The sequence below is a fragment of the Narcine bancroftii genome, chromosome 1, assembly GCF_036971445.1.
Source record: "Narcine bancroftii isolate sNarBan1 chromosome 1, sNarBan1.hap1, whole genome shotgun sequence".
NCBI lineage: Eukaryota > Metazoa > Chordata > Chondrichthyes > Torpediniformes > Narcinidae > Narcine > Narcine bancroftii.
In genome coordinates, this window is record NC_091469.1 from 133,058,994 (window position 1) to 133,086,513 (window position 27,520).

General features: G+C 45.8%; 1 protein-coding gene and 1 long non-coding RNA gene across 5 annotated transcripts in view; one reads left to right on the plus strand and one right to left on the minus strand.

The window, feature by feature from the left end:
- Positions 1–16,777, minus strand: part of LOC138764416 (storkhead-box protein 2-like) — a 407,299-nt gene extending 390,522 nt beyond the window's left edge. For all 4 annotated transcript variants that reach the window (XR_011358159.1, XR_011358158.1, XM_069940320.1 and 1 more), the window contains exon 1: positions 16,280–16,777. Coding sequence is in view for 2 of the 4 variants with exons in the window: in XM_069940320.1 (XP_069796421.1) it covers positions 16,280–16,595 (316 nt within the window). In the remaining 2 variants the exon portion in view is untranslated. The remainder of the gene's footprint in view (positions 1–16,279) is intronic.
- LOC138744425 (uncharacterized) lies at positions 1,403–9,059 on the plus strand. Its single transcript, XR_011345536.1, has 3 exons — positions 1,403–1,478; positions 8,837–8,889; positions 8,976–9,059. It is a non-coding gene; the product is annotated as an uncharacterized lncRNA (long non-coding RNA).
- Positions 16,778–27,520: the final 10,743 nt, after the last annotated feature.

The window sequence follows — 27,520 nt, forward strand, 5'->3', positions numbered from 1 at the left end:
AATGATCCGACCTGGCTAGGGACACAACCCTTTAAGGCCCAGACAGTAGGCGTGGCTTAGCTCTCAGCCAATCGCTGTAAGCACAGTCTAGATACTGTAACTATATACACTATATACATTGGTGATAGATCTGTACTATCACACCTCAATTATCCGAAAAAAATTTCTGAGCTGAACAGTAGTCAATTCCAAGTCCAAAAAATTTTGGATGACTGAGGATTTTGAATAATCCAATTTTAGATAATAAGAGCTGTACTGGATTGAGTCTTAGTTGTCTCCAACTAGACAGCATCAACATGGACCTCCAATTTCTGCTGACCTCCACCCTTATTTTCTCAAACAACCCACCTACCCTTGTTTTCTCCTATCTCTATTCCTTCTTCTTTCCATTCCAAACCCCCACCTTCTCTACCCATCTGCCCCCACACCTTCCCTCCTCCATCTTCCCTTCTCTTCCCTTCCTATTAATGTGCACTTTCCTCTGCCTCTTCCTCCTTTCACCTCCTAGTTTCTTATTTTCTTTTCCATTTTCTCTCCCTCACACCTGTATTTACCTGTCACATGCCAACCTATGCTCCCCCCACCACCACCATTTAATGTGGGTGTCTGCTCGTTTCTTGCTATTCCATGGATGCTGCCTGACTTGTTGAGGTCCTCCAGCATTTTGTGTGTTTCTTGAGCTCAATGCGATATCTATATTTTGACTCGACTTCAGACAAATTTCAGCCTGACAGAGCCAATTCTTTGCAGGATGCTGCCAAAAAACAATGTTAATATTTGAAAAAGTTGCCTTCATGTGTGACAAGAATAAAGCCTGCAGGCAACCACTGCATTTCTTTAAATAACACTTTGTCTTCATGCGTACTCAACCAAAATGACAAGGATTCTTTCAACAACAAAGTCACTAAGATCACATTGAGCCTTGAAGGAATTTTGATTCATTTATACACTTTCCCATTAATTTCTATGACACTGAAGGCAGATGCAAAAAAAATGCAATACATCACTGCCTTTTATAGTTAGGTGCAACCTAATGATCAAAAGTGACCTTGTAGCCTCTTTCTCTGCTGCCTCCCTTAGTAATTATTCACACATTGACATATGAATTACAAAGCCTTCAGATTTTAAACAGGTTAACAAAAGGGTGAGATGTCAGTGAGCCTTCACTTGGCTTCACCTCTCAGTAGAGTCGGCATCAGAACAAATCTAATCGGGGGCCACTAGGGTAACCAACTGCTGTTCGAGTGGCAGTTTCATGTGCTGTTCCTGTCGACATGTTTGGGAGGGGGACACAATAACTCATTTGGGGGGGCATGGCCCACGAATGCTCCCCCCCCCCCATGATGACGACCCTGCTTATCAGTTAACCAGGACAATGGACATTTGTTTTTTTGTTAAAAACACAGAAATACCGGAGTAACTCAGTACACGTTGCAGCATCGTAATTGAAGTTTCTGGCCTGAGCCCTTCATCAAGATGTGAGTAAAAAACAGTCAGGCACCTGAATTAAAAGGCTGCAGAGGGAAGATTGGGAAGGGGGTGGAGTACAGACCAACAGACAAAAGGTGTTAATTGAATATGGATGGAAAGCAGGAGAGAGGAAAGGTGAGAATTGACTGGGGGAGGAAGTAGAGCTAGGGGAAAGGAGTCAGATGGAAAATGGAAGAGAGCGAGAGAGAGAGCGAGAGAGAGAGAGAGAGAGAGAGAGAGATAGGGAAATATTGGTGGGGGAAGTCAATGTTAATGTCACCCATTTAGAGGGTGCCCAGATGAATTAAGAGGTTTTGTTCCTCCAATTTGCTGGTGGTCTCAGTCTGGCAGTGCATGAAACTATTGGTAGACATGTTGTCAAGGAAAAGGGGCGGGGAATTGAAATGGATGGCCACTGGGAGATCCCTGCTATTAGGGCGGACAGAGCTGAAGTGCTCAATGAAGCAATCTCTCAGTCTACGTCCAGTCTCTCCAACGTAGAGGCAGCCATGTCGGGATCACTGGATGCAGTAGATGAACCCTGCAGATTCACAAGTAAAGCATTGCTTCACTTGGAGGGACTGTTTGGGGCCCCAAATGGTGGTGAGGAGGTGTGGAAGCAAGTGGACCATCTCTTGCAGCCACGGGGATAGATGTCAAGGGGGTGATTGGTGGAAAGGAAGGAGTGGAGAAAGGAGTCATGTAGGGAGTGGTCCCTACAGAAGTCAAAGGGGGAGAAGGGACGATAGTGGGATCACGTAGTAGGTGGCATAAATGGTGGAGAATGATATGTTGGATGTGGAGGCTGGTAGGGGGATGGGGGAATCCTGTCGTTGTGGCATCTGGGGGTAGAGGGGGCTTGGACAGATGAGCGGGTAATGAAGGATATGCCGATGAGTGCGAGTTGATGGCAGAGGGGAAGCCACATTGTAACAAAGAAAGGATTAAGTCTATAGAAAAACATAAATGCTGTCATCTTGGGCAGACAAAAAATTACTTGAGAAACACAGTATCTGTGGATAGAGAAGTTCAGTCAATGTTTCGGGTCTGAACCCTTTATCAAGACTAAGAGAGAATAGGTGAAATTACTAATATAAGAGGGGAAAGAAGCTGGAGGAGGGAAATCCATTAAGCAAATCCTGTTCACTGCAATGGTTAAAAACAAAGTTGGGGGGTGGGGGAGAGGGATAATATATTTGAAAATGTAAGGACGTTTTCATTATCACAGTATGATTTTATGTAGTAAAATCCCCCATTTCTGATTTCCTAATACCTTGAGAATGTTATTAAATAGGAATTAAAACAATGAAAAATGGTAGTTATCAAAATCTGAACATTAAGAGATGTCAATAAGGTCACAGAATCATCCAGCACAGACTGGCCTTTTGGTCCAACTCATCCATGCTGACCAAGCAGCCATTCTGTTCCATATTCTTCTAAAGCAGGGGTCACCAAATGTTTTAGGCCCCTCATGGAACACTTCATCCCTCATGGACCCCAGGCATTAAATCCCAGGGGGGAGGGTTTATGGTAGTGAGTGGTGGCAACGCTGGACAGAAGAGGGGGTAGCAGTGCTGGACGGGGTGGGGGGGAGGGTGCTAGCAAAGGCACATGTATATCTTTCTTCTACACTCAGTCCATTCTCCCATTCGCTCTCAATTTATTCAAAGGTCCACTCTCACGAGAGGTTGGCCATCACTGCCGTAGGCACTATTTTCCATTGACACACCGCTGCTTTCCACCGCAAAATTCTGTTGACCCCCCCCCCCCCCCCCAGGTCTTTATTGACCCCCTTTCGATTCTCTGGCATTTATCGACCAATAATTCATTTGACCTACGAATGCCACCCCCCATGATGCAGAGCCTGCCTAAACATCCTTCTTCACTTTGTACTCAGGTCCTCTGGTGTTTGCTATCCGTGCCCAGGGGAAAGTTGTAGGTTGCCCACACTCTCTATGCTTCTCAGAATCTTGTAGACCTCTATTGTCTCCTCTCATTCTTCTCCTCTCCAAACAGAAGAGTTCCAGCTCAGCTAACCATGCCTCATAAGACTTATTTTCCAACCCAAATGACATCCTGGTGATTCTCCTCTGCACCTTCTCCATAGCTTCCACATCCTTCCTATAATGAAGTGACCCGAACTAAACATGCAAGTGTGGTCTCACCAGAAATTTTTAGAGTTGCAACATGATCTTTTGACTTTTGACCTCAATCCCCCTATTAATGAAGCCCAAGATCCCATAGACCACACATGCCAAACTCTGGCCCGCGGGCCAAATTTGGCCCGCGATATAATTATATTTGGCCCGCAAGATCATTTCAAAAATGTATTAGAGGTGGCCCGCCCTGCAGCGAGAGCCGATGCTGTTTTTTGATAATGTCACCCCCACCATCCTCCCCCTTCATTGCACATCCTTCCCCATTGTAACATGAGAAATTGTAACACGAGAAGTCTGTCGATGTCATCAGCCGGCAAGCCAGTTGGAAGGCTCCCTGCACAACCAGTCACTTCTCCCACCTGTCGAGCGGTGCGGCGGATGGGCGAGCGCCTGTGATTTCCTGTCGGCGCGATGGGCATGGCAGGCTGCGCATGGCCCCTGGGCAGCGCGATCCCCGCGCGACTGGCACCGGACAGACCTTCCACAGCGCGAGCGTACTTCTCCCGGTCGCCACGGCCTTCAGCGCTTGCACCCGCGCGGACCCCAGGGACGGCTGGTTCGGCCCTGCACGTGAAGAGAGAGCTGTCTCTCTCGTGAAGGTGGCTGTCCGCAAAGGCTGATCAGCAGCGCGCTGGGCCTGAGTGGGTGGGTAAGCAGGGGTGGGCAGAGGGTGTAGGTGAGGAGTAATGGACAGGGGAAGTTATGGTGGTGCGAGGGGCAGTTAGAGGGAGGGATGAGTAGAAGGAGGGGTGGATAGGGAAGAGGTAAAAGGGGAGGGGCAGGGCGAGTAGGGGAGGGGTGATTAGAGGGTGAGAGACGGGTAGAGGGAGGAACAGGTTGAGGGGAGAGGCAGTAGAGGGGCATGTATAGGATGGGGTGGGTAGAGGCAGAGCGAGTGGAGTGAGTGGTGAGTAGAGGTTGGGTAAAGGACTGGTCAGGTAGAGGGATGGTGGGTCGAGGATGAATAGAGGCCTAGAGCCTGAGGAGTGAGCAGGAAATGCTGAGTCCTGATGCAGGCCAAAATGGACACAGCCTGTGAATGCTGACTACATCTCCACAGGGACCAAATATGTTTCCCTTAGGTCAAGCAAATGGTGAACTTGAGCTACCTACTCCTGACCTGTAACATTATCCTCCTACAGTTATATCCTAAAGTTTAACATTACATATGTTGAAAGAAGAGAAAACATGCAGATGTTCTTGAAAATTTTCAATAAATATTTAGTTCGGCCCTCGACTTAGTCCAAGTTTTTAATTTTGGCCCTCCGTGAATTTGAGTTTGACACCCCTGCCATAGACCTTCTTAACCATCTTATCAACCTGTGGGGTGAAATGCACAGCAGCAACTCACTGAAGCTTCTTTAAAGCACTTCCCAAAGCTACTACTGTTGCCTTGGAGGCAGACACAGTGGCAGTGAAATGAGAAGGCCATCACCTGCACACTTCCTTCAAAGTTATATTGAATCTTGACAATCATTGGGCTCGTTGTAGGGATTTTGTTCAAGAAACCTCATCAACTTTCTCAATGTCAATTAGAAATGTGAAATAAGTGCTGACTGGCATGTACGTACATAAAAGTACACAGAGAAACTGTTGTGTTGGTGGTTCGGTTCCAATGTTACATGACAGAAGGGGAGAACTTTAATTGTCCATGCATTTTCAAGAGTGAGGGTTTAACAAAAACATATTAGACATTTAAATAAATCTACTTCCTCAAAACTTCAAATAAATGAAAATGCAAAGGAACAATCGCAGATGAAACACAATGGTTTATGTTTTTCCTTGCTGTTGCACACATTTCAAAGGCAATTGGGTGGCACGAAAGAAGAATCCAGGCCAACTGCACACGCAAGGAGATCCACCCCATGCTTGGTCTGGGACAGACACAATACATCCAATCTGCAGAGATAAAGAAGTCCTTCTTGAATCTGGCTGTAACCTCACAGAATGTAAAAATTAGAAACAGAAATAGGCCACATGGCTCTTCATGCCTCTCCGCCATTCAATAAGATTTTGACAAACATTGTACCCCAGGACCACTTTCATACACTAACTTCATTATATCATTCCATTAACATTCTGGAATCTTATCAGTCTCCGCCTTGGTTATACTGAGCCAACGAGCCACCCCAGCCTTCCTGAACAAAGAATTCCAAGATACACCACCTCATGGACGACAAAATTTCATCTCACTGCAATACCTGTCATCGATCACCTGTCCTGAGCCCTGGTTTAAGAAACATTATCTTTGTTATATCCTTCATTATATCCTTAATTGAGCCAATTTTCAAACCTGGTTGGTCAAAATAAAAAAGGGCAGTGAGGGAGAGGGAATGGGAAATAATTCACAGGACCTAAGATACTGCAAATAAGGCCACCAAAGGAGAAGCAATAAAAATCTAGAACATCCAAGAGGGCAGATGTGGAGCAGCCCAGAGATTTCACAAATTTGAAAGGCACGGGGAGGTCACAGATCTAACAACAAATGCAAGCCCTTTGAAATCATCCAACTGGTAAAAATGAATAAATCCAACTGCAAAATTATTTCCAATTCAAGAATAAGAGCATCCCTGTAATTATTGCATAAAACGGCACCATGCAATTTGAAATTGGTGAGGGTCAAACCTGCCACTCTTCGACAGGTGGACTGATTGCCTGGTGCAATTCTGCCCAGCTTATGTGGCGTCCTAGCACCACATTCCCCACATATATACTGCACACCTAACACATCAAATACCTTTGTATTTATAATACGATTGTGCCCTTGCTTCTTTAGAAAGTGTCGATGATAACCCATGGACGACAAGGATGAAATTATAGAGCTAATTTATTATCTCAGTCTTGATTTGAGTCCTGGTCAGAAACATTACTGACTGTCTTTAACCATAGATGCTGTTATGACTCGCTGAGTTCTTCCAGAAATTGCTCTGTATACTGCAAAGCAGTTTCACATCAGTGGAAGTGTTCATGTAACTTGGGATTCAAATCAGCATATAATGCACAGTAACTTCACATCCCCTGGAGACACACAACATCCCTTCACACCAACCTAGACCAGTAATAACTGTAAGAAACATAGCAGGGACAATCAAGCAGTATTCCCTGAATAATGGTCATTTGCTTATGTGAATAAGAGTTTGCCCCATAATCGGCGAGCAGCGCGATGATATGCGCTACAATATGAGTCATGAGGCATCTATATAATTGCACCTACATTGCTGCAGTACATTAAACTTCAGATTTTCACAGCATGATAGCAGGCCATTTCAGCCCACAAGTCTGTGTTGCCCAATTTACCTACGCTCCCGGTTCATTTCAAACAGTGGGAAGAAACTGGTGCCCTCGTGAAAAAACCCATGCAGACACAGGGAGAACATACAAATTCCTTACAGACGGTGCGGGATTCGAACCATCGCTGATACTGTTACAGACGTTGCACTAACCACGATGCCAAATGTGCCTTATATCTATGGATATAAGTATTAGGATACTTCTTGGGTGAGGCTGGTAGGTGGTGGTGTGTGGGTGAGGCTGAAGCCACAATTCTGGCGCAGACCAATAAGCTTGCACCGTTCTGTTAAATTTCCCTCTGTCTCCTTCATACAGGCAGCCTCATTATGAAGTGAATTTGGAGCACTAATTGGGCTGAAAGAAAATCACTATCACAACCCTCAAAGAAAATACTTGCAGTGGGAAAAAGGAATATGAGACTAATTGGTCAGCTTTGACAAACAAGTAGCATGGGAATAATGGATCAAATGGCTTTCTCCTCTGCAATACGATACCAAGGGTCTACCTGCCCAGAATAAAAAACAGAAATTCTTTGAGTTACATTCAAATGGGGTATAAAATGGACAGAAAATTCTTAATTGTTAATTCTGTCCCACCATCTAAGATGAATTTCTACCCAATAATTGTCTAAGGTTCAAAAATACATTCCCACTTCTTTTCTAGCAATTATTCAATACAGAACTCAGCAGAAGCTTTGAGAAAATTGAATTAAAAATGGAAACTTAACGTCATCCATTTAAAATGTCAGAAATGTCTTTAGAAAGCATAAGAATGACCATTTTACCTAATTCTTTGCTAAAGTCCTTTCCCAAGTGTTCAGCCATTAACAGAAAAATAATTTTTCATTAAAATTTTGTAAGTGATCTGAACTTAACTATAAACATGACAAAGTCATGGAAAAAATAGTAATTTAAATAATTAATTCAAGAAACCCAATTTTGACTCAGTCTAATTCAGATCTTAGCAGCCATTCTTAACCTTTTATTGGCAGTGGCACTCTTAGGACTCCCTTCCTCATAAAGCAGTCTAGTTTAGTTGGTTTCTTCCAGATTTCTCCACTATTGACTGCAGGTCTATCCCCACTTTACGAAAGTAAAGTGTTCCGAAGAAACCTTTTGTAAGCCAAAATGGCATAAAGCGAAGACCCATTCACAACCATTGGAGGCTATTTTCATAAAAGTGAAAACCCATTTAAAGCCCATTCAAATTTCTTTCAGATATTAAGCACGAGTTTCTTCATGAAAGAATATTTTTGTAAAGCGAGTACAGTATTCGTTAAGTGGGGTATACCTGTATACAAAATGTTGCATGATATCAGTCCATGGCCCTCCCTTAAATGAACTGTTATCCCTGTTGAGAAGGACTGATCTGCAGGATTTCTCATTCTTACATTACATTAAGCACATTACAGGATAGATCTTCTTTATTTTACAATATATATTGCATCCATTTTTGATCACACTTCCTATAAATATTACAATTCCTTGGATTAATGAAAAATACTGGCTATCCAGTTATGTTCATGGCAATTTGCCCATTCATGTATGAATCATGGCTGCCAGAGGGGAGGATAGGTTAGTGCAGATATTAAGGGTAAATTCTTTTTACACAGAGAGTTGGGGTATCTGGTATGCATTCCCAGGGATGGTGGTGGAGACTGGTACAATTGGAACATTTAAAAGACCCTTAAGCAGGCATATGGATGCAAGGAAAGTTATGGGGGTGAGGTAGAGAACATTTAGATTGTTGAATTGGTTTATATAGGTCAGTACAACATTGTGGGGGAGGGGTCTGTACTGTGCTGTAATGTTCTATGTTCTACTGTATATACATTAAAATATACTCAAAGGCAGAGAGTTTGAACATAAATATAATCATTTTCATTACAATAAATGTTCTTAATTCATCTCTTTTAGAAAAGAATAACAGAACATTAACAAAAGCAAATTATTCACTCAAATGCCATAATGTAAGTTTAAATTCTTATTAACAATAGGTTCACAGACTGTGCAAGGAAACTGCTAGGGGTTCAAATTTTTATCTTTGCTTTGGAAGGTTTTAAATGAACATAATCTTCACAACAGATCAAATCGAGGAGCTTCATATGCATGTCATGTTATCACAAGACATAACACTGATGACAAGCAAGTTCTTAAGTAAAAGAATTAAATCATTTCAGTTTGTTGTTGGCAAGTTTATACAAGTTATTTATCAGTATCTTTGATAGGCTAAGAAGTAATTCATCTCTTACACCAAGTGCTTCATAAAACACCTTTCTCAATTGTTTGGTTTTATTAAGATATCCAAATATCAATAGTCCACTGAAAAATTATGCAATAATAAACATGGCTCTCTGTTGCCAAAATCAACCATTTAAATGCTATTGTACAAAAAGATGCTTTTGTCCGAAGTGCTTGTCCAAATTCCAGCTGTGCAGTACTCTATAGTTTAATGGCTATGACTTGACAAGTAATTAAAATGCAGAGTTTAGTGCAGATTATTTGAAATTGTTTAAATAGATATTTTTAAATTATTCTATGCAGTTACTCCTAAACATAATCTTGTTATTAAAACAGGAAGAACTCTATAATGAAAGAAAACATTAATTCATCTACAGGTACTCCCTAACTTGCAACCTATATGACTTATTTCTGAAAAAGAAAAAATATAAAATTTGTGTGGTTTATGTTGAATTTGACAAACTATATCAGGGTTACCTGGCATGTGAGTGCTAAAATGCGAATACTTACCTTGTTAGTAGACTGAATGCAGCCGCCTTCATTCCTGTGCGCATGCGCACATCTTTGGTTGGCCAATGCAGGGTCTACATATTGGAATTCGGTGGTGCATGCGCGAAAGTTAAGAGTCTGAATTCAACATCATTAGGGTTCTGTATCCCTGTTATAGTTTGTCAAATACAACATAAATCGTGTAAATTTTATATTTTTTCTTTATTTTTTTCAAAAAAACGCACAATTCCAACATCCGTCCATTCTGAGATATGACTGATCCTTCATAGAAACATAGAAGATAGGAGCAGGAGTAGGTCATTCGACCCTTCGAGCCTGCTCCGCCATTCAACGAGATCATGGCTGATCTTAAAGTTCAGTACCCCGTCCCCGCCTTCTCTCCGTAACCTTAAATACCCTTATACTGAAGAAATAGATCTAATTCCCTCTTAAATATATTTAATGAACCTGCCTCTACTGCCCTCTGTGGCAATGAATTCTACAGATTCACCACCCTCTGGGTCAAGAAATTCCTCCTCATCTCGGTCCTAAATGGTTTGCCTGTTATCCTCAAACCATGGCCCCGGGTTCTGGATTTTCCCATCCTTGGAAACATCCCATCTGCATCCATTCTGTCCAGTCCTGCCAGAATTTTATAGGTCTCTATGAGATCCCCTCTCAATCTTCTAAACTCCAGCGAGTACAATCCCAATTTGCGCAAGCTTTCCTCATAAGTCATTCCTGCCATTCCAGGTATCAGCCTGGTGAATCGCCTCTGCACTCCCTCCATTGCAAGAACATCCTTCCTTAGATAAGGTGACCAAAACTGCACACAATACTCCAGGTCTCACCAAGGCCCTGTACAGCTGCAGTAAGGTATCCTTGTTCCTATACTCAAACCCTCTTAATATGAAGGCCAACATACCATTTGCCTTTTTAACCGCCTGCTGTACCTGCATGCTCGCCTTCAGAGACTGGTGTACAAGTACCCCTAGGTCTCTCTGCACTTCCCCATCTCCTAATCTATTGCCATTCAAATAGTAATCTGCCCTCCGGTTTGTATTATCAAAGTGGATAACCTCACATTTATCCACATTGTAGTGCATTTGCCATGTATCTGCCCAGTCCCTCAATTTATCCAAATCACACTGGAGCTTCCTGACCCCCTCTTCCGTGCACACAACCCCTCCTAGCTTAGTGTCATCTGCAAATTTGGAGATATTACATCCAATCCCCTCATCCAGATCATTAATGTAAATTGCGAACAGCTGGGGTCCCAGTACAGATCCCTGTGGCACCCCACTGGTCACTGCCTGCCACTCAAAAAACGAGCCATTTATCCCAACTCTCTGTCTTCTATCTGCCAGCCAGTTCTCAATCCACATCAATACTTTGCCCCCAATCCCATGAGCCTTGATTTTGGAAGCCAGTCGTTTATGTGGGACCTTATCGAAGGTCTTTTGGAAGTCCAGGTACACCACATCCACTGGCTCTCCCCCATCTATTTTACCTGTCACCATCTCAAAGAATTCCAATAGATTTGTCAAGCACGATTTACCTTTTGTAAATCCATGTTGACTCTGTCCGATCCCTTCTCTGCTAGTCATATGCTCCGCTATTACATCCTTAATAATGGATTCCATCATTTTGCCCACTACTGATGTAAGGCTCACCGGCCTATAATTCCCCGCTTTTTCTCTACTCCCCCTTTTTAAATTCAGTCTGAATTACGGTCATAAGTCAGGGAGTACCTGTCAACATAATTACATGAAAGGCCAGTAGTGAAATTAGTTAAGTAAAGATAACTAATGACCTTGGATCCTGCAACTGGGGAACCCCGATTAAAAATTATTACATGACCTTCTGGAGATGTACCTTTATAGATGAAATAAAATGACTCCAGTTGGTTGTTTTTCCAGACTCTTTTGTGTAGTCTTACAAAGGCGCTATTTGTCTTGGCGAGTCTGTTGTCTATCTCGTTGTCGATCCTTGCATCTGATGAAATGGTGCAGCCGAGATAGGTAAACTGGTTGACCGTTTTGAGTTTTGTGTGCCCGATGGAGATGTGGGGGGGCTGGTAGTCATGGTGGGGAGCTGGCTGATGGAACGCTTCCACCAGCGTTGTCTCCGCTCCATCCTCAACATTCATTGGAGCGCTTTCATTCCTAACGTCGAAGTACTCGAGATGGCAGAGGTCGACAGCATCGAGTCCACGCTGCTGAAGATCCAGCTGCGCTGGGTGGGTCACGTCTCCAGAATGGAGGACCATCGCCTTCCCAAGATCGTGTTATATGGCGAGCTCTCCACTGGCCACCGTGACAGAGGTGCACCAAAGAAAAGCTACAAGGACTACCTAAAGAAATCTCTTGGTGCCTGCCACATTGACCACCGCCAGTGGGCTGATATCGCCTCAAACCATGCATCTTGGCGCCTCACAGTTTGGCGGGCAGCAACCTCCTTTGAAGAAGACCGCAGAGCCCACCTCACTGACAAAAGGCAAAGGAGGAAAAACCCAACACCCAACCCCAACCAACTAATTTTCCCCTGCAGCCGCTGCAACCGTGTCTGCCTGTCCCGCATCGGACTTGTCAGCCACAAACGAGCCTGCAGCTGACGTGGACATTTACCCCCTCCATAAATCTTCGTCCGCGAAGCCAAGCCAAAGAAAGAAAGAAGAAAATGACTCCACATATACAAATCAAAGAATCTATTGCAAATTAATGGTCTAAATTTCTGTTCAGTTAATATTTTGATATCAGAAGTTTACAACAATTTGTTTTCAATGAGCAATTGTAATAAATGCAGTTTAGCTGGTACAATAATCATTACTCAAAGTAAGGGCACGTTTGTAACTTTTGCAGATGTTCCCAATTTCACTCCAAACCTTTAAAACTTTGTGACATGATTTTAAATTCTAATATAAACTGTGACTACCCCAAATAAAATTCAGGATCCACTTGTATCTTGGATCAGTATGATCATATGGCTGTACTTTTATTCCCGGTGTACATGCATAGACTTAAAACCACATCAGTGGTGAAAACGGAGAAACTATGTTCAAGGGAGGCCGAGAAGCGTCTGCAGGACTGCTTTCAATCGATGGACTGGAAGATGATTCATCCATAGACTTGAATGAATGTGCAACAGGTGTCACCGACTTCATCAAGACCAAGACCTGCGTGGATGAGTGTGTGCCCAAGTGCAAATACCAGGTGTTCCCCAACCAGAACCCTGGATGAATCAGAGAATTTGCAACCTGCTGAGGGTGAGAACACGGATGTTTAAGGCTGGGGATCAGGATCTTTACAAGAAGTCCAGGTATGACCTGTGGAAAGCCATCTCTGAAGCAAAGTGGCAATACCGGAGGAAGCTAGTGACAGAGACAGATACACACAACTATGGCAGAGAGTGCAGCCCATGACAGCCTACAAAGTGAGGGTGAATACTATAGATGACTGTGATGCTTCACTGCCTGATGAGCTGAACACCTTCTATGCAGGGTACTGAAAATCTGTGCCAACCAACTAGCTGGAGTGTTCATGGACATTTTCAACATCTCATTGCGGCAGTCAGAGGTTCCCACCTGCTTCAAATCAAGAAGAGTAGTGTGGGTTGCCTCAATGACTATCGCCCAGTAGCACTAACTTCTACTGTGATGAAATGCTTTGCGAGGCTGGTCATGGTTGGAATTAACACATACCTAAGCAAAGATCTGGATCCACTGCAATTTTCCTATCGTCACAATTGCTCCACAGCAGATGCAATATCGCTGGCTCTCCACTGAGCTCTGGATCACTTTGAAACCAGCAATTCATATATACAGCTGCTCTTCATCAACTACAGCTCGGCCTTCAATACCATTAGTGTTGCTCAAGAAGCTACAAACTCAAGTACCCCCCTCTGCAACTGGATCTTTGATTTCTCATCAGAAGACCACAGTCAATATGAATTGAAAACAACGCCTCCTACTCACTGATTATCAACACAGGTCCACCCCAAGGACATGTGCTTAGCCCACTGCTCTATTTGTTATACATCCATGACTGTGTAGTCACACACAATTCCAATGCCATTTAAAATCTTGCTGATGACACCACAGTTGTCGGCAGAATCACAAACAACAACAAGGAAGCATACAGGAGGGAGATAGATCAACTCATTGAATAGTGTAATGACAACAACCTTGCGCTCAACATCAGCAAAACCAAGAAAATGATTGTGGACTTCAGGAGGAAGTCAAGGGAACACAACCCAGTCTTCGTCGAGGGCTCAGTCGTGGAGAGGGTCAAGAACTTCAAATTCTTGGGTGTCAACAGTTCGAGGATCTGTCCTGGAGCCTCCACGTTGATACAAATCACAAAAAAAGGCTCACCAACGGCCATACTTTGTGAGGTGTCAAGAGATTTGGTATGTCACTGAAGACTCTTGTAAACTTCTTTAGGTGTATCATGAATAGAATTCTGGCTGGTTGCATCACTGCCTGATAAGAATCAACTCTGGAGGGTTGTTAACTCGTCCTGCGACATCACAGACTCCAGACTTGACTCTATCAAGGAAATCTACATGACGCAGTATCTTAAATAAGCAGCCTCTGTCCTCAAAGACCCCCAACCCCCACCCCGCCCCCAGACCATGCCCTCTTTGCTCTGCTGCCATCGGGAGAAAGGTATGGGAGCATAAAGACAAGCACTCAGTGGCACAAGGATGGTTTTGTCCCCACTGCCATCAGATTCCTGAATAATCAATGAACCAAAGACACTGCACTATTTGGTTTTTTTTAAATAATGTTGTAAGATGGTTATAATATAAACGTTGGCAATATGATGCACCTGCAAAACACCACATTTCATGATTCTAAATTCTGATTCTAATTTTACAGATGTAATTTGGATGCACATTCAGTACAACCTGCATATGCGGATTATTGAAGTATATTTAGCCATTCATTACAGCCTGTACGTATTAATGTTTCAATGCACCCAAGGCCAGCGGCACAGCAAACAAGTGTGTGTGATGTGTGTCACCTTGCTGAACTCTGGGCAGTACTGCAATTATGGCTGTGGGAGCAGGAGAATGGCATCCATTCAGCAGTCACCTCGCTACCGAGTGTGGCAGCACTCAATGGATGGCAACTTGTACACAATGGTAAACATGGCTGTTAAATTTAATACCAGCAGCTATTGATTTGGCTAAATCTACTATTCTCACGATTCGTAAAAGGTACAACTTCTATTGGAACCTTTTGGATCATAAACACTTGATCAAACAATGTACATGTTTTTTAATCAACTCACACCAAACATCAAGCTATTCAATCAATCCTTCTTTGAGCGTGTTAACCGCAGTGCCTGTTTGCATGCCCCCCACCCCGTCACACAACATAGTTACATCGACGCCGGGTCACCTTCAACAGGTAAACACGCTACACAAATTTCTTTTGGTTCAGGCGCTGCTTTGAAAAAAGGAGGAATGCATTTGCAACACCGGTGCTCGACCAGAGAAATAGGTAAATGCAATGAAACCATCAGCAAATATTTGAATACAGCTAGTGCAAACAGGCGGCTGATATTCTGAGAAGTGAAAGTTTGATGTCAGCTTTCGGAAAAGAAACCCAAATTACTTTTTGTTGTTGTTGCCCGAACCAGGAAATTGAGAAGTCACTGAAACTTCTCCATTGGAAAACATTTTAACATTTTTAAATTACGATGTCCAACTATTATATATAGTTCGTGGCCTCGGGGACTTCCTGTGGCCATGAATAGTTGGTGGGAGTCAGCAATTCGTAATGCGAGAGGTAAGGTTACCTGGGCAGTAAACTGGCGATGGAAGTAAGGGGGAACTGAATCTCAGGGTGGGTCAGAGGTCCAGTTATTGATCCAAGGGGGTAGTGACCAAGAGGTAGTCATCTCCAGACTCACTCAGTTACTTACTGCATGTCAAATCCCCTGGGTGGGTCAGGGGTCCCAAGGGGGTAGTGACCGAGAGGTAGACATCTCCAGGCTCACTCAGTTAGTTACTGCATGTCAAATCCCCTGGGTGGGTCAGGGGTCCCAAGGGGGTAGAGACCAAGAGGTAGTCATCTCCAGACTCACTCAGTTACTTACTGCATGTCAAATCCCCTGGGTGGGTCAGGGGTCCCAAGGGGGTAGTGACCGAGAGGTAGGCATCTCCAGACACACTCAGTTACTTACGGCATGTCAAATCCCCTGGGTGGGTCAGGGGTCCCAAGAGGGTAGTGACCGAGAGGTAGACATCTCCAGACTCACTCAGTTACTTACTGCATGTCAAATCCCCTGGGTGGGTCAGGGGTCCCAAGGGGGTAGTGACCGAGAGGTAGACATCTCCAGACTCACTCAGTTACTGACTGCATGTCAAATCCCCTGGGTGGGTCAGGGGTCCCAAGGGGGTAGTGACCGAGAGGTAGACATCTCCAGACTCACTCAGTTACTGACTGCATGTCAAATCCCCTGGGTGGGTCAGGGGACACAAGGAGGAAGGGGGGCAGTGACTGATGGGGTAGCCATCCCCAGACTCACCCAGTTACTGCACGGCAAATCCCCTGAGTGGGTCAGGGGTCCCAAGGAGGGGGGGGGGGGCAGTGACCGAGGGGGTAGCCATCCCCAGACTCACCCAGGTACTGGATATCGAACCCCCTGGGTGGTTTCAGCGATCTCCTCATCCAGGCTTCCCGCAACACTTCCAAATGCGACTCCTTGCCCTGGATCAACAGCACATGCTTGTCGATCCAACCCAGGAAGAAAGCTTCCGAGATGGCGTCTGTCACACGCTTGTTCCAAAAATGCTGCATGTTCTCCGCTTTAAAATCGGCGAAGATTTCGTAGCCGGGATGTTGCTGCTTCTTGTCGCTCGGTGCTGGAGCCCAGGACAACACCACGGCCAGAGAGTGAGGGGCGATCTGCAAAAACTTGGCCATCCTCTCTGGCATTGCACAGGTCCCTTCCAATTCCCAACGACTCGCTTGAAGGTGCGGGGAGAAATTAATGCCCCCAGCTCTCGGCGCTCTGCATTGCTTCGGCACCGAGGCACCGAGCGGCTCCGGCGCTACACCCCCGGCTCAGTGGCGGCAGGTGAGCCGCGGCTGTGCCACCTCCCACACTGTGCCCGCCCGCCTCCGTCTGCAGTCAACAGGCTGTCAGCCTGCGAACACCCCTCCCGGTTCCTTCCTCCTTTGTCTTGAGTTCGTTCAGCCCCTCTTCTCTCCCTGCTGGTCCTTGCTACCAGGAACGCTCTCTCTCTCCTCTTCTCTTCTCTCCTCTCTCTCTCTCTCTCTTCAGTATTGAATCCATACCCCCTCCACCCGATTCCCCTAAATCCGCTTTCACTTTACCTCTAGCCCACCCCCTTTTCAGATCTAATTTCAGATTTATCAGAGTAGAGACATAACATCCCATTCAACCCCGAGATTCTGCCCAATTTTCCCTGATTTCCATTCATACCTTTCCCCCATCAGCCTTCCCTTACCTTTTACTTTTCTTCTGCCATTCCTCTTCTCTCTTTTTTTTAACCTCTCCCTATCTCCACCCCTCCATTATTCTATAAGACAAAGAAGCAGTATTTGACCATTCAGCCCATCGAATCTCCTCTGCTATTTGAATCATGGCTGATGCATTTTTCCTCTCAACCCCATTCTCCTGCCTTCTCCCCATAACCTTTGAAACTTGACTAACCCAGAACCTATCAGCCTCTGCTTTAGATATACCCAATCGCTTGTCCTTCAGCTGTTTATGGCAACGAATTCCACAGATTCATTTTCTTTATTCCTCCTACTAAAATGCATGACCATACCCTTCCCTACAGTTCTCCAAACCTGTTCAAGTCCCTCTGCAGAAACCCCGCTCCTCCAGACCTCCACGTATTTTTGGACTGGATCATCCACAAAATTGGCCACAAAGCCATCCATTCTGTCATGTAAAATCCTTTTCATACAAAGTAGTGGACCCAACATCAACCCCTGCAGAACTTCACGAGTCACTGACAGCCAGACAGAAAGGCCCATTCATTCCCACTCTTTGCCTCGTGCCAGTCAGCATATCTTCTATCCATGCCTGTACCTTTCCCATAATAATACTATGGGTTTCCATCTTGTTTAGCGGCACCTTGTCAAAGACCTTCTGAAAATCCAAGTGAACAGTATTCACTGACTCCTTTTAGTTCCTCAAAGACTTCCAACACATTTGTCAGCAAGATCTCTCCTGAAGGAAAACCATATTGAATTTGGCCTATTTTATCCTGTAAAAACCTCACTCTTAATAGTAGAATCTAGAATCTTGCCTACCAATGAAATCAGGCGAACTGGCCCAAATTTCCTGCCCTTTGCCTCCCTCCCTTCTTAAAGATTATAATGACATTTGTTATTTATCAGTCTTCTGGAATCATTCCCAACTCAAATGATTAATGATGTATTCACAATCTTGTTAGCATTCCTCTCTCCCCTGCATTCCCTCTCCCCTTCATGCCTCTAACCTTCTCCCTCTCACCATTCTCCTCACACTCTATCATCTCTCACCTTCCTTAAAGCCTCTTTATCCCTTCGCCTTCTCCCTCTCCCCTCCCTTGCACCTCTCCCCTCCCTGGGTAATCTGCCCCCTCCCTCTCTGTTAGCGCTTCCTTTCATCTCCTCCTCTCTTCCCTCTTCCATCCTCTTTCCTTCTTCCTCCTCTCTCCTTTCCTCCTCTCTTCCATCCTCTTCCCTTCTTCCTCCTCTCTCCTTTCCTCCTCTCTTGTTCAACCTCTCTTCTATCTCTTCCTGCCTTGCTCCTTTTCTCCCCTCCCCTTTCTCCTCTCATCTATTTTCTCCCTCTCTCTTCTCCCTTTGCCCATCTTGCCCACTGCCTCTCCATTCCCTTGCCCCCTCCCTTCCACTTTCATCCACTCTCCACTCTCCACTCTCCCCTTCCTCTACCCTTTTCCCCTTCTTTCCCCCTTCCTGCCTCATTTCCCCTCTCTCCCTTCCCTTCCCTCCCATTTTCTTCCTCACCTCTGCTTCTCCTCCCTTCATTGTTACCTGCTCCCTCTTTCTCCTTCCACTCCCATCTACCCTGTCCCCTCCTGTTTCCTTGTCCTCTCTCTCCCTCTTTTCTTTTCCCTCTCTCTTGCACTCTCCTTTTTCTCCTCTCATCAACCTCCCTCAGATTGCCCCTTCCCCTCATCTACCCTCTCTTTTCTTTGGCCCTCACCTTCCTTTCATCTAACCTCCCCTTCTCCATTTGCTCACACCTGTTCACACCCTACCCTCCACCCTACCAACCCTCCCTGACTCCTCTCTCCCTCCCTGTTCCCTCTTGCATACTGTCTCCACCATCTCCTCTCTGCCCCATCTTGCCCCTCATTTCCCCTCACACTACCCTGCCTGTCACATTTGTGGCCCGAAATGTGAAGTTAATAAAACATTCCAAGGAGTAGGAAAGCTGAAAGGTCAACAATTGAAGCTAGCGGTAGACGAAACGGTCAAACCCAAGGCACAACCAATGCGCCGAACTCCGTTTGGACTTCGTGGGAAAGTCGAAGCCAAAATTAAAGAATTGATCGAACAAGACATTATTGAACCGGTGGAACATTCGACACAATGGGTCAGTCCCGTAGTGATTGTGCCCAAACCAAAGGGTGACATAAGACTATGTGTTGACATGAGAATGGCCAATGAAGCTATAATTAGAGAACGACTCCCTATACCAACAGTAGAGGAAATACTTCAAGAACTAACTACCAGCAAGGTATTCTCAAAAATTGATCTGAAGTGGGGCTATCATCAATTAGAGCTGGATCCAGGTTCCCGAGATGTGACAACATTTGTGACTCACTGTGGATTGTATCATTACAAGAGACTATTATTTGGAATTAATGCAGCTTCTGAGATCTACCAGTATGAAATCCATCGAGTGATTCAAGGCATTCCTGGAGTTGCCAACATTTCTGACGACATCATAGTCCATGCACCAACGAAGGAAGAGCATGACAAATGGTTGAGGCGTGTACTATCTAGACTACAGGAGGCAGGCCTTACCGTGAATGGAAACAAGTTCCAGTTCGGTGTGTCAGAAATGGACTTCATGGGACACAGACTTACCCGAGAAGGACTAAACCCTGCAGAGGCCAAGGTGAAAGCTATTGCAGAGGCACGTGCACCTCAGAACGCAACAGAGGTGAGGAGTTTCCTGGGATTGGTCAATTTTTGTGCAAAGTTCATTCCTAATTTCGCTACAGTGGCAGAACCACTAAGGAAACTAACCAGGAAAGGTGTACCATTTCATTTTGGATCTGAGCAGAAGAAAGCATTCACAGCGCTGAAGCAAAGCCTGACAGATGCAAAAACTCTTGGATATTACGATCCGGCGGCATCAACCAAAGTCATAGCGGATGCCAGCCCAGTTGGTTTAGGAGCCGTGTTGGTTCAGATGCATGATGGAGGACCAAGAATCATTGCCTATGCCAGCAGATCGTTATCAGATGTGGAGAGAAGATACTCTCAGACAGAGAAAGAAGCACTCGGACTTGTATGGGCCTGTGAGAGGTTCCATGCATATTTATACGGCATTGAATTTGAACTCATCACAGATCATAAGCCATTAGAGGTGATCTATGCACCTAGATCCAAACCATGTGCCAGAATAGAAAGATGGGTACTCAGACTACAACCCTACAAATATAAAGGAAATCCGAGACGACCAGGAGATGAGGGACCACGATGCTGAAAAGAAAGGTGCAGCAAAGCTTTACACAGATTCAAAACGTGGAGCAAAGTACTCAGACATCATGCCAGGAGATAATGTTCTAGTGAGGCATGAAACTGGTGGTAAGCTAGACACACCTTATTACCATCAACCCTATACTGTCGTATCCAGAAGTGGCAGTATGGTGACAGTCAAGACTCCAACTGGAGTCCTGTATAAGAGAAATGTATCAAGTATAAAAAGGTACCAGTCCAGAGATACATCGAGCGAAGAGGTTGAAAGGCCAATACGAGATGCTGAAACTGAGAGACCTGATGATGTTCCAGAGGCAGTTACCAGCACTCCTGATGAAGTGACTAGAGTGCCAGAAACACCCGAAGCCATGGCGAGCAGTATTTCCGACGCTGAGAGTGAACAACCGAGAAGCGACGACAATATCGCAGGCAGGCCGAAACGAAACTGGAAAGTGCCCAAACGATACGAAGACTTTGTGCCATAGTTTTGATAAGAACTTTGCGACAGTATTTAATCTTATATCATACAGTGCATGTATGAGTGCTGTAGGAAGTAAATTTTATGTAGTTGAGTTATAGCATTACCATTAGTTACGATGTTTGTATGTTTCCGAGGGATATTGGTAAGTAAAGGTAAAGTTTATTTCTGATTAAAGGAGGGATGTCATGATAATGAATATGTATGAGATGTACCGGAAGTCACGTGGTATGAGAGAGAGATAAGAACACAAGCAGGAGAACAAAGGAAACGGGAAAATAAAGCCACTGAGAAGTTTACCTGATAAAACTTGTGTTCTTATCTCTCTCTAATACCACGTGACCTCCGGTACATCTCATACATATTCATTATCATGACATCGCCCTTTCTCTTCTCCTCCCTGCCCCTTTCCTCTTCACCTCCACTACCTGCCCACTCTCCCTTATCCCCCTCCCTCCCTTGTTCCCTTCCTCTCTCCTTTACTTCCCCTCCTCTCTCTCTTCCCACCACCTCCTTTCTCTCTCTTCTTCCCTGTCTTTCTCTGTCACCTTCCTCTCTCTACCCCCTCCCACAGCCCCCTCCCTCCCTGCCCCTCTCTCCCTTATCCTTTCTCTCTTGGCTTTCACTCTCTACATCTATCGCCCTCTTGTTTTTCCTCCCCCCTCTTGCCCCACCTCTCACCTTTCATGATCCCTAATCCTCCCACCTCTCTCCCCTCGCATCTCTCTCTTCCCATACCTCTCTCCCCTTCAATTTCCCCCTCCCCTTCTTCTTCCCCCTCCTTCCCCATCTCCTCTCTATTTCATCTCAACCTTTCAGAATATATGATAAAACATGAAACTTAACAAAACATTCTGTATTTAACAGATAATGGAAAGGTAATAAAGTATAAACTTTAAAATATTAATGAAGTCTCAGAAATTCCAATGATCTTCTAATTCTGAGGGAAGTCTCCTGTCGTTAAGCCAGTAGGGAAACACAAAAATCTTCAGATGGTGGAATCTTGAGAATGCTGTTTGACTAAGAGTCCCAATCTGAAACATTGACTGACGGGAGAGTCTTGACCCACAACATTGACTGATGGTCTCAATAAAGGGCTCCAACCTGGAACATTGAAGTGCCATTTCTGCCCTCGGATGCTCCGTCCATCCAGCATCCAGCATCCAGTCAGAGCTAAGATTGATTTTCTTTCTGCAATCCAAACTTGACAATTTGGTAATTTAAGTTGCAGTATATAATTAAAATCATTAACAAGACTTTTCTTCCAACTAAAAATTGAGAATTTCTGTCTTTTTTCTTTGCAGTTCCCCCCTCTCTTGGTGGAGACTTAAAACAAATCACCCAACAATATTCGTAGAATCTCCTTTTCCTCCCTTTCTTGTTGGCAATCAATTCCAACCCTCCGGCCACATTAATGGTCATACAATGTCAATAAGCATTTCCCTGTCCCCAGCAGGATGATCAGAATCTTGTATACAATAGACAATAGACAATAGGAGCTGGAATAGGCCCTTCGGCCCGTCGAGCCAGCACCGCCATTCCACAGATCATGGCTGATCACTACCATCAGTACCCCTTTCCAGCCTTATCCCCATAACCCTTAACTCCTTTGACCACTAGAGTCTTATATAACTCTCTTTTGAACATAATCAGCGAATCTGCCTCCACCACCCTCTGTGGCAGAGCATTCCACAGATTCACACTTCTCTGACTCCTTTGCCTCCAGAGCCGCTAATGAGCAAAGTATACACCTTTGTAGCCCCCAAGAAATGGTGGCGCTGTGAAAAGAAAGGAACGCACCGAGCTGAGTGACTGTTTATTCAAACAAACTGAACTACAAAAGCAATACTGCAAAATCCCCACCCGCCGTGCAGTCTCAGGAGCGGTGCTCGCTCCCCGCAGTCCGCACTTTAACCCTGGCACTCCTCCTCAGTGAGGAGACAGTCTCTGCACCGTTGTGTGTAGGCTGTTTGCTGTGGTGATTCAGCCCCTTGTGTACGGGGCCGGACCGGAATGCTACAACACCGCCCCCAGAATTGCAGAGTCTTTTTTTTAGAGTCCTTAGGAGGGTGGCCATGTTGCCACAACTGAGGAGCAGAGAAAAGTTCCATGCTGTCTAAGTGGATCTGTTTCAAATGGTCCATGTCCTGTCCAGAATTAAAACCACCCCAACCCTTATAAGGACTTTAAAAGGTCCATCGTAAAGGCATGGTAAAGGGGTTCCTGGCTGGCCCCTCCTGACAAAAACAAAATCCGCAGTTTTCAAATCTTCTGGGGCATGGCAGAGTGGGGGTGCTGTCCCTTAAATGCTGCAGGATGTCCATGGCATTGGGTTGAGGTTCAGAGGAGCTGAAATGGAGGTCACCTGGAATGGCGAGCTGTAGACTTTCTCAGCTGATGAGGTGGGGAGGGCTTCTTTGGATGCCATGCAGATGCCAAACAGGAACTATAGGAGTTCATCCATCCAGTTCAGGTCCTGGAGTCAAGCTTTCAGAGACTTTTCAAGTGGCGGTGAAAGCGCTCCACCATTCCGTTTGCTTGAGGATGGGAGGCAGTCGTGTGGTGTAACTGGCTATCACAGGAAGGAGGTGAACTGGGCTTCTCGGTCAGAGGTAATAAGTGAGGGGATGCTGAAACGAGTGACCCACTGCAACATGAATGCTCGCATGCAAGTCTCTGTGTCACAGGATGGCATAGGGACTGCCTCTGGCCAGCTTGTGAAGTGGTCGACCACAGTGAACAGATACTCATCCCTTGGCTGATTGTCATTGGTCCTACGATGTCCAAGTTGATATGGGGGAATCTGGCTTTCCGTAGGTGGGAAAGGTTGTACCAGTGCCTTGGTGTGTGCCTGGATTTTGGCATGTTGATATTGTACTCAGGTCTTCGCCCAGAGAGAGACTTTGTGGCATAGTCTGTGCCAAAAGAAGCAATCTTAGATGAGACGGACCGTTGATTTGATGGTGCGAAAGTCCATGCACTTGGTTGAACACCTGGTGTCTCCAAACAGTGGGAAGGATGGGCCTCAGCCAGCCAGTGGACATGTTGCAAAGGAGTAATGGTTCTCTTGGTTCAGGGACAAACTCCTGTACTTGAATTCCTGTGATGACTGTGCAGTAGGCCTGCATGTCTGTATCCTTGGCCTGGTCCCTGGCTAGTTGGGCCATGTCGATACCATCCATAACCTCAGAGATTGTTGGGAATGAGAGTGCATCTGTTACTACATTGGATGTCCCTGTGACATGTTGGATGTCTGTAGTAAATTCCGAGATATAGGAAAGGTGGCATTGCTGTCTGGCCGAGCATGGGTCCAAGATCTTCCCTAGTGCTTGCACCAGTGGTTTGTGGTGAATTACTGGCCTTCTAGGATTTACCTCAAATGGCAAATGGCCAGGTACAGAGCTAGCAGCTCCAGATCAAAAGTGCTGTACTTAAGTTTGGGTGGCCTCGGGTGCTTGCTGAAAAAAGCAAGTGGCTTCCATTGTTGATCGACCCATTGCTGCAGTACTGCACCAACCGCTCTCTCGGAGGTGTCCTTCGTCAATGACAAAGGAGAGTCCGGGTCAAGAAGGTGGCTTCAGATGGTACCGTTTTGGTTGTGTCAAAAGGCTTGGAGTGCTTCACTGGACCAGGTGAGAGTCTTTTCGCCATTTTTGATGAGGTCGAATAGTGGTTGCCTGATGGCTGCTGCTCCTGGGAGGAAACGATGGTAAAAGTTCACCATCCCTACAAATTCCTGCAGTCCCTTGAGCGAGGTTGGTTTGGGAAAACTGTGATGGCCTCTACCTTGTTGGGCAGTGGGGTGGCTCCTGTGCTGGTGATACGATGTCCAAGGAAATCGATAGTGTCCAAGACAAACAGGCATTTAGCTGAGTTGATCATTAACCCATGAGCCTGAAAGCTTGGCAAAGAGCTGCCAAAGGTGTTCCCTGTGTATTCTTACGTTGGGGCTGGCGATGAATATTCCCTCCAGGTCCCGAGTCACCACGTCCTAAGGTGCTGGAACATCTGGGCTGAATTTTTTAGGCCAAAGGCATAAGCACAAATTTGAAAAGTCCGAACAGGGTGATGATGGCAGTCTTTGGGATGTCATCAGATGCACTGGGATCTGATGATATCCTTTAACCAAATCGACTTTAGAGAAGATCCGAGTTCCCTGGAGTCAAGGAGCAAAATCTTGCACATGTGGTATTGGATACCGGTCTGGCACTGTTGCGTCATTTAACCGCCAGGTGTCTCCACAGGGGCGCCACCCTCCAGAGTTCTTGGTGACCATATGTAGGGGGGAGGCCCAAGGGGTACTCGTGTGGCGGACGATACCCAACCCCTCCATGGTTGCAAACTCCGTTTTGACCAGGAGGAGCTTGTTCTGGGGAAGTAGTCTTGCCCTCACATAAACGGATGGTCCAGTGGTCTCAATGAAGTGCTGCATACTACATGCAGGTTTTGTGTCGTGGAAATTCGGGGCAGGTAGCGACGGGAAAAATCAACCAGTAGGGAGGTGTACTCATTCCGGCTTGAGGCAAGGATTCCCTTCAGCTGGGAATTTTGTTTGCACACGTCAAGAGGAAAAACTTGGAAGGTTGCTGCGCTCACTAGGTGGCGCCTGGTCAAATCCACCAGCAGTTCGTTGGCCTGCAGAAAGTCTGCCCCTAGGAGGGTCTGACCCAAGGAGGTGACTGTGTGCTCCCATCGGAAAACTGTGTCCTTGGTGTGGATAGTCATGAGTCGAGTTCCATAACTGGGGATCGTAGAACAGTTGGCTGCCTATAAGGGGAAACCTTGGGGGTTGTTTCTCTGCTCGAAAAATGAGAGAGGTATGAGGCTGATCTTGGCACCATTGCCCATGAGCAAAAGTGCCCAGTCTTCAGTTCCCGTAAATAAAGGAGGCCTTTACTGGTGCCAACTGTCGAGGCCATTAACAACAGCTGACTTGCTCGTTTTCCGGCATCCGGCTGGGTGTGGATCTGGGGAAATTACAGGGGACATTACGGCCCCATCGACAGTGGTAATAGCAGCAACCAGTAGCCTTATCGGGACGATCGCTGTGCGGCGTCTCTACGTCTGCCAGGGAGGGGGACTGAGTAATCCCTGCCGGTGTGGTAGCACCCAATGCACAAATAGGCTGGATATGGATCGAGTCCAGCTGAGGGGTTCGGAAAAGCTGATCTGCTTCCTTGGCCATGAGGCGTGGGTGAGCAATATGGCCGGGAAACTTCGACAAAAATAGGGCTTCAAACAGGAAACACGGTCTGTCCGATCCACTAACACCACTAGCTCTTGCACAAGGTTAGAGAGGTTGCAGTCCCCTAGGCCCTGTGAGTTAAGTACACAAATGGCTCATTCATACCAGCTGAGTTCGAAAGAGTTGCGTAAGAACCAATGATAAAGGGTATATATGCATTCCATGGGCAGGTGATTCACAAAAGAGTTGTCTCTTGCTGCTGTGACATGATCCAGGGCACTGAAAACGTGCCAGAATTTGATGTTTTCAGCTGTTATGTCTCTTAGCACAAACTGTGCCTCAGCTAGCTGCAGCCAACAGTGTGGCTGGTTGGCCCAAAATAGCAGCATGTGGATGCCCATGGCATTCACCGTAGCTGGGATGGGAGCACAAATGGCCGCAACTGCAGCAGGTTCATCGCTGACAACTTCAGGAGCCACTGAAATTCTGGTAGGGTCCATGCTGCTGTGTGCTTGGTAGGTCTCAAACCGTTGAAACCTACGCGGGGTCACCACTGTAGCACCCACAATATGGTTGTGCGGCAAAAACAAAGGTAGTACCGCCATGCTGAGCACTGGTACACCTTGCAGTGAACTGGAATTCACTGTCTATGTATTGTTCAGATGGCTCGCTCCTCCCTTGGCTCCACCATCACTGACCCCAATATAAACCCTGGTTTTCCTGCCTTATCTCAGATTTACCTGACTACTGGCCATTGATTGGAAGCTATTAAAAGCGTGTTTGTACTCCTCACTTGTCTCTTGAGTGCATTCAGTCACGTGACAATTTTAATAGCTTAACTTTGAAATGGATAGAAGCCCTGTTGAAGCCAGGCATGCTCCAGATCGATCCTCTGTCCCATGAGGCCTTGGAGGAATTTGCCTGGTGGCTGGAATGCTTCCAGTCCTACCTGATGGCCAAACAAAATTTCTTCAACTTGGATGGACTCCAGTCAGACCCAAAGGATATGCTATTATCAGAGACTGTGCAACCTATGAGTCGGCCATAGGAGGTGTGAAGACCCATTACATGTAGCCCCAGAATGATATGCTGGTGAGGCATCGACTTTCTTATGTCGGCAGAATCCAGGTGAGTCGCTGGATGACTATATTCTTGAACTGTGGGCCCTGATCAGAAAGTGCCACTACAAAGTGGCCATGGCCAGGGTGAGAGAGGATGAACAAATACAGGACACCCTCATGACAGGGGTGAGGTCGAGATATGTGAGGCAGCGACTACTGGAGTTGGGGAAGAAAAACTTGGCCAGCACCCTAGAGCCACTGTAAGTGAAGCATCGTGGGAAGCCATGGTGGCCATCTTGCCATGCCTTGAGGTTGGCACCTCCTAGTCTGTCATCAGATCAAGATGGAGGGCGGCCATCTTGCCATGCCTCATGGTCGACGCCATCTTTCTGGCCACAGGCCAAGAGGAGTGAGTTGACATCAGCATGGGGAGCAACGAGGT